Source organism: Paramacrobiotus metropolitanus, unplaced genomic scaffold, assembly GCF_019649055.1.
Source record: "Paramacrobiotus metropolitanus isolate TYO unplaced genomic scaffold, Prichtersi_v1.0 Parri_scaffold0000001, whole genome shotgun sequence".
Classification (NCBI taxonomy): domain Eukaryota; kingdom Metazoa; phylum Tardigrada; class Eutardigrada; order Parachela; family Macrobiotidae; genus Paramacrobiotus; species Paramacrobiotus metropolitanus.
The window spans coordinates 3,019,236-3,035,932 of NW_026570221.1; the positions used below are offsets into that span (position 1 = coordinate 3,019,236).

The 16,697-nt window shown below is 43.5% G+C and overlaps 4 protein-coding genes and 1 long non-coding RNA gene across 5 annotated transcripts; 4 read left to right on the plus strand and 1 right to left on the minus strand.

The window, feature by feature from the left end:
• The first annotated feature begins 2,110 nt into the window (after positions 1–2,110).
• LOC129580892 (uncharacterized) lies at positions 2,111–3,911 on the plus strand. Its single transcript, XM_055471649.1, has 3 exons — positions 2,111–2,232; positions 2,316–2,537; positions 3,057–3,911. Exons 2-3 carry the CDS (start codon positions 2,344–2,346, stop codon positions 3,466–3,468), a joined length of 606 nt encoding a protein of 201 aa, XP_055327624.1. The 5' UTR covers positions 2,111–2,232; positions 2,316–2,343; the 3' UTR covers positions 3,469–3,911.
• Positions 3,912–6,713: 2,802 nt separating this feature from the next.
• Positions 6,714–9,726, minus strand: LOC129581256 (uncharacterized). The gene is made up of 5 exons (XM_055472229.1): positions 9,597–9,726; positions 9,242–9,369; positions 9,017–9,166; positions 7,973–8,246; positions 6,714–7,241 (listed from the first exon to the last, which is right to left on the minus strand). Exons 2-5 carry the CDS (start codon positions 9,353–9,355, stop codon positions 6,856–6,858), a joined length of 924 nt encoding a protein of 307 aa, XP_055328204.1. The 5' UTR covers positions 9,356–9,369; positions 9,597–9,726; the 3' UTR covers positions 6,714–6,855.
• Positions 9,727–10,105: 379 nt separating this feature from the next.
• LOC129581123 (uncharacterized) lies at positions 10,106–11,979 on the plus strand. The gene is made up of 5 exons (XM_055472022.1): positions 10,106–10,147; positions 10,234–10,380; positions 10,521–10,685; positions 10,833–11,103; positions 11,314–11,979. The coding sequence occupies exons 2-5, from the start codon at positions 10,279–10,281 to the stop codon at positions 11,694–11,696; spliced, it is 921 nt and encodes a 306-aa protein (XP_055327997.1). The 5' UTR covers positions 10,106–10,147; positions 10,234–10,278; the 3' UTR covers positions 11,697–11,979.
• Positions 11,980–12,357: 378 nt separating this feature from the next.
• LOC129600744 (uncharacterized) lies at positions 12,358–15,367 on the plus strand. Its single transcript, XM_055499347.1, has 3 exons — positions 12,358–12,479; positions 12,564–12,790; positions 14,670–15,367. The coding sequence occupies exons 2-3, from the start codon at positions 12,591–12,593 to the stop codon at positions 15,127–15,129; spliced, it is 660 nt and encodes a 219-aa protein (XP_055355322.1). The 5' UTR covers positions 12,358–12,479; positions 12,564–12,590; the 3' UTR covers positions 15,130–15,367.
• Positions 13,265–14,662, plus strand: LOC129600817 (uncharacterized). The gene is made up of 3 exons (XR_008692145.1): positions 13,265–13,844; positions 13,917–13,987; positions 14,080–14,662. It is a non-coding gene; the product is annotated as an uncharacterized LOC129600817 (long non-coding RNA).
• Positions 15,368–16,697: the final 1,330 nt, after the last annotated feature.

Sequence of the window (16,697 nt, forward strand, 5' to 3'; positions counted from 1 at the left end):
GGACATCGGCCAGCGCGACACAGCATCTCCGCCTTCCTCGCAGACCACCTCCGTCAGTCCCACGTCGACCCGCGGTAAGCGCGAAATCCCCTGGCTGTGGCGCCACTATCCCGACATCATCCGAGCGGCCTATCGCCACCCGAACTATCTCACCGCGATATGCATCATCATCAACCTGCTGATAAGAAAGGCTATTCTCCTGCCGCTGCACTTCTGCCTCGACGCTGAGAGCCAGCGCAGTACACGCGGGAGCTGCCTGTTTCTTCTAGGTTCTATAATAGGTCATGTGTGTGGTCAATGGGTCAACGATCGCATTTTTGAGGCGCTGGGAGCCTAAACTGCTGGCAAATTCGTTGACCTTTATTTAGCTTTCCGACACTTGGCTTTCCTGTGACGTTGTTAACTTGTGGGTCGACGACAAATCAAACTGCTTTTTCGGTGATTTTTTAATGTCTCTTGATGGTTTTTTTAGTGCTTCTTAGGTAATTTGGTTTCTATATTTAGCAGACCAATGTTTAGACGCTGCCGATTATTGATCGTTCTATAAGCTCGCGGGCCCTTTTCGTTCGTCAGCAATATAAATACTATCACCACTTGGACAAATCGCTCGTACGTTCCAAATGACCAACACAGAACAGAGAAAAGGCCGGTATAGTCCGGATTTATCACCGAGCGTCTGGCGGAGCATCCGGACATCTTTCTATGCAATAAACTGATTAAGCTAGCAATTTTTAATGTTTTAAGCAGTTCATGCAATATTCTGTTATAGAAAGTTAGAAATTGTACTGGTAGTGTACGAGGAGGGAACAAGCATCTTCGGTAGCGCGCTCGATTAGTCAAGATACTTTGAACACTCGTGTGGCTGGAAATCTGGCTTAATAGTCAACCGCGGAAGGCTGGCAATCCACGTTTAACTTGCAACTGTCAATCAGGGCACCCATCCACGGTTGACGGCGAGGTGCACGCAGATGGGCAACATTCCACGGTTGGCTGTTAAGTTAATCATGCTGTTGGCACACTTGACGCAAAGTGTTCAAAGAGTCTTGACTTTCGAATGCGCTACCGAAGATGCTTGGTCCCTCCTCGTACTGGTATTTATCATACACCGTTTAAAATTCATTTAAGTAAATTGGTGACGTAGCGCTAACAGTTAGCGTTGGCCGCTGCCGCTAGAGCGTAATTCCTGAATGGGCAGCTGCAGTTGTTCCGGCAAAATGAAATTTGATATTTGTATGGTTTTGCGTCATTTGCTTCCTAGTAACTTCCAGTGCTAATAAGCCGCTCGATACATCGTCTGATAAGCACTAAACGTAACATTTTTACAGCCATATGTTACACAGAGCAGGTTCATTTGTGACAACTTCAGCGTTCAAAACGAACACTTATGTAGAACTGCATCACTTGTTAGAATTCAAGATACTTAAATCGGATGAACTGACGTTGTCTGTTACCGGGTAGGATAGAGGAACACGGAAATTTGGCCAACGGTGTAAGCATTTTCCGGCGTGCAGTGGAATGCACATTCTTAGTACTTGTACTTGTTTTAACATGTGGTTGTAAAAATCGTTTCTTGTGCGGGCCAGTTCGAAGAAAATCGTGTGGTGGAAAGACTGGAAGGCGATGTGGCATTCCAAAAATTTTTCGAGTGCCGTAAATTAAAACTCATGGCTGCATTGAAGGCGGATCGGGAAAAGTACGATCTTTTATCGAGTGCAGCCAAAACACGCGCACAAACCAGCCAAAAATAACCGAACTTTCATCGGCACACTTCGAATGCCGACTAGTAAAAACGCCGAATACTAAAGCGTACGCATAAATTTACCAACTAAACTACATCGGAGGTTGGAGTATGGCTCATAGAAGAGGCCAACCAGACAAGTACATACACCGCGTTTGTTTCGTTTTTCGCATGGCTCGTTCGTTATAAACTTAGACCTGTTTGATTTAGTGATTTAAGGACTGCGAGAGCAACAAGTACTGAAAGGTGTACTCGATCGTGGCGTAACACCGGAAGTAGGCGTGCCGCTTCTCCGCCTCCTTAATAACTTGTGTTATGTGACTTATGTTAGCCGCAGATGCCATCGTGCTTATAATATTTCGGCAGCGGTTAAGCATATTTAATCCGACTATCTCGGGTGTTTGAATATTTTGACATTCACTTACGTCGCTGGAAGAATTGCAGCATATGCGATAATCATCCCCGAAGTTGCTGCGCGATTTCTTGTTGCTACGGTTCGTATTACAGATACTTTTGCGTTACTCGTTGACTAGTTTCATCATTTTACGCTTTTCGTTACTTACCGATTTCCAAATAGGTCGGTTGTGTCACGTGTGGAATACATTATGGAGGAGCTACTGGGCGTTCATGGGAAGACGGTCCTTCAGCTGACGTTGGGAATCCTACTAGTCATCGGAGTCGCTGCAACGGCCCCGACACCAACTGACGAACAACTGGCGCTGTTATGCACCCCATGGAATCGCTCCGCACCCACTTCCGAGCAGATTCAGGCGTTGGCGGACTGCGTTATGGGCATCGGGTGAGCGGTATGATAATTAGTTTTTGCAAATCGTGTCAGAAAACAGCTCACTCAGTCGATCTTTTGTCTCATACAAACCGGAATACACTACAGCCTTCATAAGTTGCTAATTGCTTTAGGAATCATTTATTAGCCATAAGCCAACCATACGAAGGAAATAAAAGGAAGGTCACGCCACTTATAACCATTACTTTTATAAGGTTAAATTACTAGTAGGTATCTATATAAAAAACCAGTTATACTTTGTTGAATTCCTTTATTTGGGAGTTATATGGAGGAGTTATTGGAATATTCTCCTTCGTTTATTTTTTACACGTTATGTATTATTGTTTCACATAATTATGTATTCTGTCATTTTAAAGTATTTTACTGCAGTAATATGCATTAGATATTTGGCTCCGTATTTCTTCAATTGTTCCGTATTGTCAGTTTAAATATTTAATTTATACTTTATTTATTTTTTCATAATTTGTGTATAAAGTATAACTCGCGGAATTTTGTACTACCTTGACTTTGCAGTATGAACTTCCGCCCACTCGCTGATGCAGCCCAGTCCACCATCTCGATGCCCACCGGGAACGGTAGCAAAATCACCACACTCCAGCCTCCCACGAACACTACCACCGTCTGCCCCCCACCGCGCGGAACTCGCCGACCGACACCGCAGCCCGATGCAGGGCACGTACCGTTGTTTCAGCGCCTCATTAAAGGCCTCGTCAATGCGACCAACTATCATCCCTTTTTCACCTTCGCCATTATCTTCACCATCCTTGGCCTGTTTATGCTGTGTATTGCGCCTTTGTCGATGTGTTTCATCAAGATCCTGGTCAAGCGCAGTGTACGTGACCGCATCCTGATGGTTGGTGGCCTGATAGTAGGTATTCTGGTTGGCGCTTTTGCCCTCGACAGCCTGCTGCAGTCACTGTACTGACCATCCAGTTGCCCCGATTTAACTACAACCTTTTCAACCACAGCAATTTCTACGCTTTTAAGGATAGAAATACCGTGGATTAATTAAGTTTTGTGTGGCAATATTTATTATCGCTAGAAATATTCACGCCATATATGATGATTTAAACCATCGGCTTAATTGACTGCCTTAGCCTTTATTTTCGATAAAATTATTCAGTTTTTAAGAAATGTTAATTAATCATGCTGCTTTGAATATGCTTTGGTAAAGTGCGGCAAAATGCTGTCATTTTTCTGGGTGGTATGCACATGTTCATTATAGCACCTAAAACTTCTCGCCAAAGTTGGAACTTGCAACCGTGCTGTGCTGAGAATGTGAGCTGATGCATGGCGCATAATGATTTATTTTCGTGCATGGGAAAATCTTGTAATGGCGAACTTGTGCAACACCGTACAGCATAGTTACTCAGAATTACGAAAATAGCGCTGATCAGTTCTGTGCGGTTCGTAATTTCGAGACGTTTGCGTCTAATCATTAACTAATGCGCACCGTGAAACTAAGTTATGCATTCCCAATGAAACTGAGTTAGAAAAGAATGCAGTATAACCCTGATTTGCATAGATAAGCCAGGCACAATCAAAGGCGGTAAAATGCGTTCAAGTGGTGATGTCAACAAGAATAGCAGCAGCAAACCTCTCCAAAACTAACCGAATGGCACTATCATGACGTTGACGGCTTTTCCGCTTTTCAAAAATTTTCCGTTTTATTTGAGCGTATTGTTAACTTGTTGCGTTTGTGAGTGTCGCACTCGTAAATATGTACTCACATACAGAATCAGAAGTCGCTGCTTCAAATAGTAGAATAAGGCCTTCTCACTGTTCTTGAAATTCCCTGCCGACGGAAGTATTTTCGGAGCAGTAATTGAACGCGTTAACTTTCACTAAACAAAATGATAAATTATTACACACTCAAGTGGTAACCACACCGTGGCTTGTCTAGAACAAGCTCTAATTATTTGATGGTGTCGAACATCTTACCAGTCAACTAACACAAAATAAAATAACCGACCTTTTTTTATTTTATTTTTTTTAAATCGCCAGCACTTTTGATAAGTATTACATACGAGTACATACTGAGTACTAAAACAAAATTTTAAATAATCTCACTAACAAAGAAGACGGCGTTCTCCAGTTGCATCCCTTAACCGTGCCTCAGTTCGCGTTCCTTCCACGCTGCGCCAGCAGAACTAAACGTGTCAAAAATTAAGAGAACAACAAGTGTTAACTTTAAAAATAAGCGTATTTCCGGCGCTTCTCGTCCCGCGCCTTCCTGGCTGCTCCTCCGGAATTGGTGCTGCTGTTGATGACGTAAAACAACGCGAACGCATGTTACGTGTTGAAACAGTGGGGCGTGGCGCGCCGTAGTATGAAGACTGGCGTAACACGGGAATTTGTACAATTCGCTGTATTTTATCGTGCTCATCATCTGGAACGGCCGATATGTCCGGCCGCAAAATTTGTACTTGTACTCAGGGCAGGTGGAAATCGATTGCTACACGTGCCGTCACCCACACCGCTTACCACGGAAGCAGTACATGCGCAGGGAAGGTACTTTAATCAACAATTACATAGCATACTCGATATGCAGGAAGAGAATTGCCAACACGACTAAATACAGGTTATGGATAAGGTGTTCGAATATATGCCCTTGCAATATCGATCTACAAATAGTTCCATGAAAGACATGAAAGTGGGCCCATTACGATAGCATCTTTCTAGGGTATTATAATTTCGCCTGTGAACTTCCACTATATAATATTTCCGAAGCATAGTTGCATTAGATTTCTCACTTGTCTGTAATACCAACCTTAGGTTCGCATCCAGTGCTTTTCAGAATGAAGACGTTGTTGTACTTCTACTGGGCAATTTTGCCAGCAGTATTTGCGGTGGGTTTACTGCAGGATGGCAGCCAAAAGATCGACACAGCGACCGAGGAAGAACAGCAATGTATGCTTGACCACTTTCATGACGTTTCGAGCGAAGAGGACAAGAAAATCACCTTGCATAAATATCTCCCATTTTTAAGGTATTTTCAAGTTGTATATGCAGCGTACTGCTTATGTAACTCTGAACGACAAAGTATTAAACGTTTTGTTTATGTCAAAGTGCAATACTGCAGGAACGGGGTATGCATGAACATGGACGGTTTTTACAAGACCGCATACAGAATAAATTTGTTTGTAGAATAATATTAAGCGATACTCAAACTGTCTTAAAACGATAGATTCATTGTCGGTCCATGTGTGTTGCCATTGCAATATCTTCTTATAACATAACTTACTCCGTCATTTTTGGCGGTTTAGTTAATGCTACACGTTAATAGGGACACGTCTGAGGCAGAAGCGAAGAGTTCCAATGAACTGAAAAAGTGTGTTAATGATGTGTACATTGTGGAGCAAAGCAAGACACAGGGATCTTCTCGCTCCACACCGGATGCTGCTGCCTCTAAGTATAGCCAAATCTGGAAAGGAAAACGTGGGTTCTGGGACAGAGTGTGGATGGACCTGCGGAAACTGTGCAACAGCGAACCTGTTCTTGGACTGCCAAATGCTCTAGCGGCAGTTGTTTTTATTTTCGGGTCAACGATGGTAGTGTTTGCACTTCTTATGGTTTACTATGATCCTCAGCCAAAGCATATTCTTCTCATGATAATTGTCATGAGTTTCATCGGCGCCATCCCGATGTATCGCATAATGGTACCCATACTGCATACTGCATGCTAAACGGACTGTTATAGACGAGCTTAAAGTTTCTCAAATTTAGATGTAAGGTTTCATTTTACTTGCGTGGGAGAAATGAAGTTGTAAAAAACAATTAGCTTATGCTGCGCACTTGGAGCATTTACCTGGGATGTCTTGCCTGTGTGAATGTACAGTCGACATCTTCTCATTATTATCATTTGCCGAAACGATTTAGATAAACTAATCACAAGCACAAGACGACAATCATTTTCTTATCCTCAGACTGGATAACTGGAAGAGTTGAATAAACCGTGCATTTTTATCCCTGCGGCATGTACATGCTGTACTTCCAGTTGTAGTATTCGTGTGCTATTCATTGTACAAATCTTTGCCCTGTACATTGTAGTGATTGTACTATTCTTGGTATACTGTAGTATGTATTTACAAAGCATGTACATTTTAATCGTGTAAAGGCGGCTGTTTTTAAAAATGAAGTAAATTTTGAAAAACGTCTGGACCGATCAAAAGTCGCTCAGTATATTCCGAAGCAACTGTCTAGCCATTCACAAAGCGTGGCAAACGTTGTGCAACGCCCTCTCAGCGCGGGTGAACTATCTTGAAACCAGAATCATTTAAACGGCGAATCTTGATTGACGTTTCTCCAATTTTCACCACAACACTGCTCTGTAGCCCATCTCGTACAGCTTCACCATTTCTTTCTCCTCTTTACACCGGCCGCACTGCTCCTCGATACCAACGGAGACACGGTCTGTGGCATTCATGCAGTCATTCATCTTGTTCATCACTCTGCCCAGGACAAACTTGGGCCAAGCCCGCAGCCGGTCCCAGGCCTCGCGATGCGGCCCCGTCCAGGAACCGATTTTTGCTCCCGGCTCGTCGATCCACGTCAATCGAAACGGCACGCTGGCTTCTCTACGCGTTACACAGGCGACCTTTTGCAGGCAGTCCACCTTATCGATAACCAACATGAGCGGCGGCATGCAGCACGGATGGACGATTATGCTGACTTTCCCGTCGTTACAGTACGGTCGACCTGTCAAGAAAGACGGGGAAAATTATAATTTTGGCCGTCGATTTTCAGCAAAACTCCCTTAGACGTAATCGCTTTGCCTAGAGGTACGTTTCCTGACTGGAAAAATCGTTTTTAAGTTCTGCGGTATAACAGTAATTTCCGTCTTTTACTTGGACAACTGGCTTGTGCGCCAGTTGAGTTCCGCTTCAACCTTTTCAAGCGCAAGAAAAAAAGTGCAAATAAAGCAGTCGTTCCGCTGATACACGACTGAGTAAATAAAAACACCGGTTAGGGGGCAACAGCTGGAAGACGTTCCACGTCGCCAAAACTGTTATAGAAAAGCAAAGCGCTTAGTGGGACAGTTTTTGAGGTATCTACTTTCCTAGCTGTGCAACGCACGCTTTTTCGAACGTCCAGTGAAATAAATTATCGACCGGAGCATTGCGAAGGTCCTCTATATTCAAGACAAATGCTTTCGTTGATTTCTGTCCTTTACGGAAGGTCGTTACGGAAATGTTTCTGGCGGGTATCTTGCTTTGCTTAAATGTTAACTATGATTGCTAAGAAATTGTTAAGTGCTACTGGTAGAACGTTAAAACTTTTCTGTCACTCGAAAGGGAAAAAGCTGCTACGGCTCCGGTCTATTAAATGACGCCAACGTGCATTTTTTCTAGTACTTCAAGGGATACCTGTTGCAAAAAATATAGTTTTTAAAACTTGAACTCTTTTTTCTGAACGAGAAAAAGAAGTACCTGTCATGGGGGGAGCGGGAAGCCGGCTATAGGCGGGGTCGGTAATCATCCCGTAAATCTGTTCAGACTCATCGACGCTCTCCATCAGGTCCAACATGGTCGTTTCATCGTACAGTGGCTTGCAATTATCCCACACACGTCCCAATGAGAACAGATTGTAATGGCACATACCCAGCTTGTACATGCTCCCGCAGCAAAAACAATCGTTGTCCGGTGCGCACATCGGTCCCGACGACATTGTGGAAGTGAAACATGTCGGTGAGAGCCCGCCGCACTGAATAACATTAAGAATACATGTAAGTAAGCCGGGCTTTTACTGAATTTAATCCGCATTATGGTTCCATCAATACCCATTCGTAATTTGAGGGAAACGGCCAGTTCGTGTACCTGTACCTTCCACGGGATTCCTTCGTTTTCGAGCTCTTAGAGCTTAGAGCTTTTATTTCTGTGTTAGCTCTTTATTTGAAAACCGAGACACACATGTGTCAATTTTTATTTGTATTTTTTTATAGAATGTGAAGTGAAACATAGTACCAAAGGCGGGTACATACACGAGAACGCTCGATTTTAAATCAAAGTTTAATCAAATTTCTAAATTCATTTTAAAAATTTTAAAATGCCAGAATGAAGGTTCCGTGGCAAAGCGATCATTATTCTGTATATTTATGTGTGCGTTTAGCAAAACTGGAAAACTAGCGCTTCGCAGCGATACTGACGTGGCAAACAAAGATTGAAAATTGTAAATTTTCAAAAATACCTAAAGCTATCATAAACTACTTGTTCTGCGAACGAAATCAAAGTAAAAATCATATGGCAACATTAGGCAATAAAAAAAGAAAAAATGTTTGGTAGTAAGGGAAGGCGCAAGGACCCAAGCATGTAAACGCACGGGGTACCAGTGTCGAAGCACACCCGTTATGTTCGTGCAATTATGTTTAACTAACCAGATTCCTTTTGAAAGGTCATCCCGACAAAAACCGCAGCATGTTGGAAATTCTGTAGCATACCTTTCATCCAAGCCAGAGACACATAAGTTGGACTCACCGTGTAATGAATTTGGGACCGAACCAGTTCGCCGGATTGTGAGGGTTCCCGGCCGACTTCGGTCATAGTTGGCCAAGTACACATATCGAACATTACTTTCCCGGTGACTTTCATAAGCATTGCGTCCGGTTGGGTGGGGGAACCGACGCACTGTACAAAAGCAAAAGCGGATGTCATTAGAGGCAAGCAGGCTGCATAGGTTGCGGTCTATGGATTACTACTGACTTCAAAGGCGTAGTGGAGGCGCTCATCAGGGCCAGTAGCAGCTGCAGAGTTATGTAACAGCAAGGAGTGTAAAGCGATAACGGAGGCTACAATACCAGTGGGAGAGCCTGACATTCTCCGATTACAGCCTTTATTAACAAAGATTGTCAGGAATAAAATTATCGTACGATGATGTTGTGGGCATGAAAGCGGCTTCGTATTTAGTTTAAATACTGTGTGAGGTTCAAGCTGGTTTGTCAGGTTGCCGACTAAAAACCGAGTGAGGAACAAACACCAGCATCGCCGACCGTCAGTCTACTGATTATTCAAAGAAACAGTAAAAGAGAGTCATTATTATGAAATGGAATTTTGGTACCTGTTTGAAGTGGCTGACTGCAGCTTTGCCCGTATTCGGCTCATAAGTTCCAGCTTTCGGACCTGGTTTTGCAAAGCGTGGCATTTGATACGTGTGCATATTTCAAGTGGCATCTTGTTATCAACCAGTTTTCATGGAAAGAAACTAGAACTTTAAGTCCATAGTTCAAGTAAACAAACTTTCGAATGGATTCGTTAAGCAGGAAAAAGAGGTGGAAAGCACAGAGATCCCACTGATGGAGATTGTAGGTGTACAGTTTCGACAGCCGCTGGCTCGCTTATTGTGAGCCTGGTACCTTGCAAAGTGGTAAATAATATGGCACTTGAAATGTGCACACGTTTCACATTAAACCCTTTCGCAAAACCAGGCCCAAAAGCTGGAAAATCTTGAGCGAATTCGGGCAAATATGCAGCCGTCCACTCGAAACGGGTACCCACTTGAAACGATACTGCGAGTTCCACGTTGAGCCTGTTTTTTCTTGTCTGGCCGAATAACAGCTAGACGGGCTGCGATGCTTTGCTGACGTGGTATTCAGGCTGACAACCATACTGGTAAATGTCTCGTACATATTTAAGCGAAATAGAAAGTAGAGCTGTGTTAACATTCACCACGTCTTAATGCAATAATTCCATTGCAGAGAGAACCTTTTTTGCGTTATTTAACAATTACCACTACCGCTACAATGTCCACATCTGCAACTATTTCATTAGCCATCGTTATCGCTTTAAATGGCATCGTATTACATAACCGGGCAGCTGATGGGCAGTTCAACTATGTCTTCGAAGTAAGTGGTTACCAAAGGGATAAAGTTTATTTTTGTACCTGGCTGAAAGGTGTACGTAGCTTGGGAATGTATATGCGAGGACACTGTACTGTAACTCATGAAATACGTATCTTATTTTATTTCTATCCTCTTTTCTACAGTGCGTGGACACTTCCACCACAGCTGACGAGATGTTTAAGAAGGTCACCCGCCAACTTGCCGAGATGTCTTTCGACAAATGCAGTCTGTGGAAGACCCCTGAAATCGGCGCCGCTCTCTCTCAGTCTGGCGGTGCAACCGAACGCAAGTACCACGTTTATTACACGGTAAATTCATTCTATGTACCGCGATTAGGACTTTCATATATACCCTACTTCGTTTTGGTCAGGGCAACCTTTAAAAATTTCACGTTGTTCTAACTTGTTAGTAAGAGAGGCATCAAACGGTTTTCGTTTCTATTTTTTTTTACTTAGTGCCGCGAAGGCGCGAATTGCTATTTGCCTTTTGACGGTCCGCGCTGTTCACCGGAGAATCAGTGCCTATGCTGTAGGATGTGGTACAGCCTAACTAGGTGCCAGTACGAAATAATGTCGCTGAACCGCTTTTGGAATGCTTGCACACCTTTTTACGACGAAGAGAGCAAGACGTTGCTGGAGACGATTGAGAGCGTAGATGATAGCAACCGGGATTCTCTTTACGGTTTGATTCGCGATCCAGATTCTATCGCCCGTTCCGTCGCGACAGGTACCGTGATCGCAATGTTTATTAATTTTATAAAATCAATTAGAGCACATTACTCGATATTAGTGGGAGTATTTTAAATTTTAGCAAGAGTGCATTGCGATAATATTAGTGAGAGTACGCTACTACATATGTGAGTACCAGTACAGATATTCCAAAATAATTATATGATGTTACTGCTTCCGGACTTCACTGTGGGCACCTTTTTGACAGATCGACCATACTGTAACGACGGTAAACTGAGTATGGTCATCCATCCCTGCTGCGAACCGCCACTCATGCTCGTTGTCGATAAGGTAGACTGCTTGCAAAAGGTGCTCTGCGGAACCCGTCTAGAATCTGGCATCCCTTTCAAGTTTTTCGATAGCGATAGCAGAGGGGCCACTATCGGTTCCTGGACGGGGCCGCTTAACGACGCCTGGGACCGGCTGCCCGCATGGCCGAAGATTGTCTTCAGCAGAGTGATGCACAAGCTGGTTGCCTGTATGAATGCAACAGACCGTGTCTCCGTTGCTGACACTGATCAGTGCAATCTATGCAAAGCACCGAAGGAAGTAGTGAGACTGTACGAGATGGGCAACACAGTGGTGTTGTAGAAGCGCGGACGATGTTTCAACTGGGTTTACAGTCAAACTGATCCTATCTACGACGATTCGGCATCCCTCGTAAGACGCTGCCTTTCTTTCTAATCATCAAACCACTTTTAACCGCAGTACAGTTTTGCCCGCTTTTTCGGTGACCCGGATAAAATATGCCGCGCCGCAGAAAAGTTAATAAACAAAATAAAATTTTTATGCGCGGTAATTGGGAGTGTTGTATGTAATATCTACCTGATTCAAGGTGCAGAGATCACGCTATACATTGTACCGTAAAGGATGGCCAGGCACAAAATGCATAAATAAGCCGTTGCATAAATGAAATCATGTATAAAATAACCACAACATTTCTTTACATAGCGCATAAATACTATACATAGTTGCATGATTGCCTAAATCAGTTAACTGTGAAGTCAAACGACGTGACAAATTAGGGAAATATTATTGTGACAGCTGGCAGCACTTCGGCTGCTAAAAATCCTGGCAAGAAAAAAAACATCGGGAAGATTAGCGTAATGCTGCTACTGCGGCATGCATATGTGTACGGTACCGGCTGTCAAGATTAATAGCCGTCGTATTGATCGGTTGATGTGCGGTACAAAGTAAAAAGTGATGAGCGTACTACATCATAAAGGTGCTTAATACACAGCAGCAGCGACCAGAGTTTTATTGAAGGCGAAGAGCTTCGCTGCATGTGATGATATCATTCATAAGCTGCGTGAGAACTACTCTAGATCTCTCGCTGACTATCCGTGGGGTTGCTGCCTGATTCCTTTCTGTACGGTTGGTAAAATGTTTCAGCAATATCATTCTGATTTACCGCGGTGCTGATTTTGTAATTATACAATACGTTGCGTTACTTAACAGGAATTTCTTCGTTCAGTGGAATATATTATGGATTCGCTGTTTTTCGCTCGAGGAAAGGTTCTTTTCCCGTTGACATTGGGAATCCTGTTGGTCATCGGATTCGCCACAACAGCCTCCATACCATCTAAGCAAGACCTAGCACTGCTGTCATTAGTGTGTCGCTTGGATACATCTATGCCGGTCGCTGAGCAAAAGGAGGCACTTGAGGACTGCGTCACCACCACAAGGTCATTTCATTATACTCCACTGGAAATTTTTCCTTATCTTGTGGTTCACAGCCAGCTTTTCTGAACGGCATTTGCTCCTTTTCTGATAAAAATTCATTTAAAGAGCTACGTAAAATCCTGGTACCTTCGTCAGCGTTCCAAAAAAAGCCTGATAGTCTCCCGCATGTCAATTTTTTTCATAATTTCCCTCACACTGGAATTACGTACATGTTCATGAAGCAATCAGCTAGGTTATAGTTTTGCTACAGTAAAACATTCGCACAGGCAGAATCGATTTCTTCGAGATGCTAGTTTGCGAACAATCTACATACAAGCGCTTGCCGTCTTCCTTCTGCTAAGGAATCGAAGGCTGCAACGTGCTACATAGTCTTGCGTTAGGTTAATCGTAGTTCAGTCGCCTAAGTTTCAAACTCTGAGTCTATGTGGACCGCTTATACAAAATTTTTTTAAAAAAATGTTAAAAAAGGTTACCGACTGCCGAAATAGAGAAAGAGCTGCTGCATCAGGTATTCAGTATTCAGATACAACGTGAGAGTGCAGGTTTTGTTCTTGAAAGATTTATTGTTATGCCTTGGAAAGACGATGTATTGTTTAACAGTTATAGGCTGGCTAAGCAGGATAATGATAACGCTCTACTTTAAAGCTAAACTATAGTATTGCGCTTTATTGGTAAACCCTCCCGGAAATAAAATCTTCCGTTAAAACGAAGAAGTTCCGCTAGTCAGTCCCAAGAACATCGTTATGCACAGCTCGTTAGGGTCGCACTAGGGGAATAATTCGTACAGCGCCTGCTCGTACAAGTTCGGGCCACTGCACTCACACACACTAAGTGACGTGTAGCGCAGCGCTGAGCTCACACGCAGTCTAACACGTAAAGACACGTCGAAGTTCCAACGTCTGCACCAGTACAGCTGATGTTCCGAGTAGGAGCGATAAAACTTACTACAGTAATCTCTCTGCAAACACTGCACAAGTGAAGGACCTTGTGGGATTCAACGCTTGGGATTCAACGTAGGAGCTCCTTTTATTCGTGATGATTTCATTATTATGAAAGGTAAATTTCAAGCTTTACGTACACTGTAGTAAGAACTGTGCGATAGCGTCTTCTAAATGTCTGCATGGACAGGTAACTGGGACTACAAGAACTCAACATGAAGGAGCTCCTTGTAGCTGATTTCTTCAAACAGCGCCTCAAAGGTAAGTTTACTGCATTTATCGCTGTAATTTTGACTTCTTTGTTTTAGAGTCAACCACACTGTGGATTGTTCAAGTGTCGATGCTGGTTTTAGGTGCTATTCCGTCAGCGGAGCTCCGCACAGGCTTTTTCGATCTGCATTACGGATTAAAAAATGAAAAAAACAGTGCACATAAACCACCAACACGAACTGGACAATTAAGTTAAAAAAGAAAACTGGGTCGCAACAAAAACTCCAACAAAATTTAATTGTTTTTATTAATAAACAATTTTGCAAGAAATGTTTGGCATTTGGTGCTTTTAAAATGCCGTGCCATTTGGCTATTAATTTCCCCATTGGATAGTATTGAGCCAATTAGCGTCTTTGTTATGATCACGCCTAGTGGTTTTGCGCAAATACGGTTGGGTGAAACCTGGCCACTCACAGAGCGGATAGATGCTCGACGGGCCAATGCGAGAGCGGACATACTAACGTGCTCCGTTGATATGTGGAGTCATATCAACGCAACACGCTACGATCTCACTTTTTCCGGGAGGGAAACGAATCAGAATACCAATCAACACTAGTGTTTTCGTGTTTTCATAACTCTGAGCTGTACACATCGTGTGGCTTCTTTCATGGCTTGTCGCTAACATTCCTTTACTCTTCAAGCATGCCTCAATATTTTAATTTTGCCTTCTCAGCACCAACTTCCGGCGTTTGGTTGACGGGATCCTAGCCGGAAAACTGATTCTATCCAACAGTACCATGGCGAACGCGAGCGCTTCATCGGTGCCGCTGTCCCCGCCCACCACCACCACAGTTCCCACACCGGAAACGCCGACACCCGGGGTGATTCAAGGTGACAACGATGTAACGCCGCCATCTGCAGCGGCTCCCCGCCCACAGAAAATCTCCTGGCTACGGTACATCGTCCAGAACCTGAGTCAGGTGGCCGAACGTCATCCGTTTTTCGCCATCATTACCGGCTTGGCAACCATGGCGGCGAGTTTGTCCTGTTTTATGTTTCTGGTCACGCCCCGCTTTCTCGATGCCCTCGAGAAGCGTACGCTGCGCGGCCGGGTCATGTTGATTTTGGGGCTGCTGTTCGCCATTGCGTTCGGCGCGTGGATCGTCGACAGCCTGTGGCAGGCGCTATACTGATGAACGCCAGGACGCGCATATATTTGGTTGGAAGAATATTTAGTTGGAATATTTAGTAGGAAGTAAATAACTACTATAAATAATTTACGACTTCGGAATAGTCTGTTTGTTTGCGGTAGTTGTATAGTCTGATGTTGTCTGCTCTATACGAACAGAAATTTTGCTTGTGATCAAAGCATTGCAAACAAATTTTCACGGCATTCTCAGTTTGGCATAAAGTGAGATTCAAGGTTTTAAACTGTGCATGTATACAGCTGACCATGTTTCATTAAATTTACCATCATTTCACTGAGTCTTAATAACATGTTGACAAATTATACGACGCTTGTCAAGCACTGGGCGAAGTATTTAAAAATTAAATTAAATTAAATAACTAAATTAAATTAAATTAACCGAATTTGATCGTAAGCTCGCAAACCTGCACCACGACAGTGCCGTTGTATGGATTCAAAATTAAAATCTTTGCCGTGTTCACTCGGGAAAAAATTCTTTTCAAAATGTCTGTACAGGCAACATACATACAAGAGCAGTTCCCCTGAACAAAGGCATCAAAAGCGCGAAACTTACAAAAATCACGGGGCGAGAAAGCGGATATGTGCATGTGGAAAGCTTTGGAGTGCAACGAGTGCATACTCGGTACATTAGAAACAAACCTGAGAAATACCTAATCATCACTTTAAATGAGACAAAACTGTGCATTTGTAAGAATGGAGGTGGCACTACCAATCCCACATTGCTGTTCTTTTAACATTCGTTCAGGGTGCAGATCCAACTGCTGGTTGAAGCAATCTATCTGGATCTACAGGAGGCATGCACCACAGACGGCACCATGAACACTTCTACGCCGTCGGACGCTAAACGACCCGTCCCAGTCCTTTCTGCACCACCGATTAAGAACCAATCTGACGTCATTGAAAGCTCGGTGCTACGACAGATTATGTACAGCGTCGGATGATGGGCCACCCGTCATCCAGTTTGTGCCGTCACCACCGCTGTTTTTGTCGACAGTTTTGTGCGTTGGGTTTTTAAACTGCTGCTGGCCTTTCTGGATGGACTGCACCGGCGCGACACTCATGGATGTATCACGCTATTCTGCGGCGTTTTTTCATGCGTGGTGGCTTGGTCGCTGTTCGCTGATGATCTTGTTCGGGGTCTCCGGTGATGCTCGCTATACCAATGCCTACGTCACTTTGGCCACGTGTTTTTCTTTGGTGAATTAATCCCTTGATCACCCAAATGTATATTTTACTTGTATGGTAGGATGTATTATTAGGATAATTATGCTTAAACCAGTATTTAAATGGTAATGACACTGCGGCATGAAGACAGTGCATTTAATAGTTTTGCTTTTCTAAATTAAAACATTTCTTGCAACAACAAAATCGAATAGTTTTCTTACTGATGTTATGTGCGCACTGCGCAGTCAGTTTATTTTAATGCACCTACTCTGAAACAAGTAAATGCTGCAGTGATTAGCGGTAAAATACAGGTAGTGGTGCTTATTTGTCGGTGGCGCACATACATAGCATCTTAACTGCGCACTGTATAGTTTACCGTACAACGGGATG

Excerpts from the sequence above, each read along its gene's own strand:
- LOC129581123 (XM_055472022.1), top strand. The coding sequence starts at position 10,279 with ATGTCCACATCTGCAACTATTTCATTAGCCATCGTTATCGCTTTAAAT. Across the intron at positions 10,381-10,520 it reads AGTTCAACTATGTCTTCGAA|TGCGTGGACACTTCCACCAC; the intron begins GTAAGTGGTTAC and ends TCTTTTCTACAG. Across the intron at positions 10,686-10,832 it reads AGTACCACGTTTATTACACG|TGCCGCGAAGGCGCGAATTG; the intron begins GTAAATTCATTC and ends TTTTTTACTTAG.
- LOC129600744 (XM_055499347.1), top strand. The coding sequence starts at position 12,591 with ATGGATTCGCTGTTTTTCGCTCGAGGAAAGGTTCTTTTCCCGTTGACA. Across the intron at positions 12,791-14,669 it reads GACTGCGTCACCACCACAAG|CACCAACTTCCGGCGTTTGG; the intron begins GTCATTTCATTA and ends TTGCCTTCTCAG.
- LOC129581256 (XM_055472229.1), bottom strand. The coding sequence starts at position 9,355 with ATGTCAGGCTCTCCCACTGGTATTGTAGCCTCCGTTATCGCTTTACAC. Across the intron at positions 9,167-9,241 it reads GCCTCCACTACGCCTTTGAA|TGCGTCGGTTCCCCCACCCA; the intron begins GTCAGTAGTAAT and ends GCTTTTGTACAG. Across the intron at positions 7,242-7,972 it reads TCCCGCTCCCCCCATGACAG|GTCGACCGTACTGTAACGAC; the intron begins GTACTTCTTTTT and ends CTTTCTTGACAG.
- LOC129580892 (XM_055471649.1), top strand. The coding sequence starts at position 2,344 with ATGGAGGAGCTACTGGGCGTTCATGGGAAGACGGTCCTTCAGCTGACG. Across the intron at positions 2,538-3,056 it reads GACTGCGTTATGGGCATCGG|TATGAACTTCCGCCCACTCG; the intron begins GTGAGCGGTATG and ends TTGACTTTGCAG.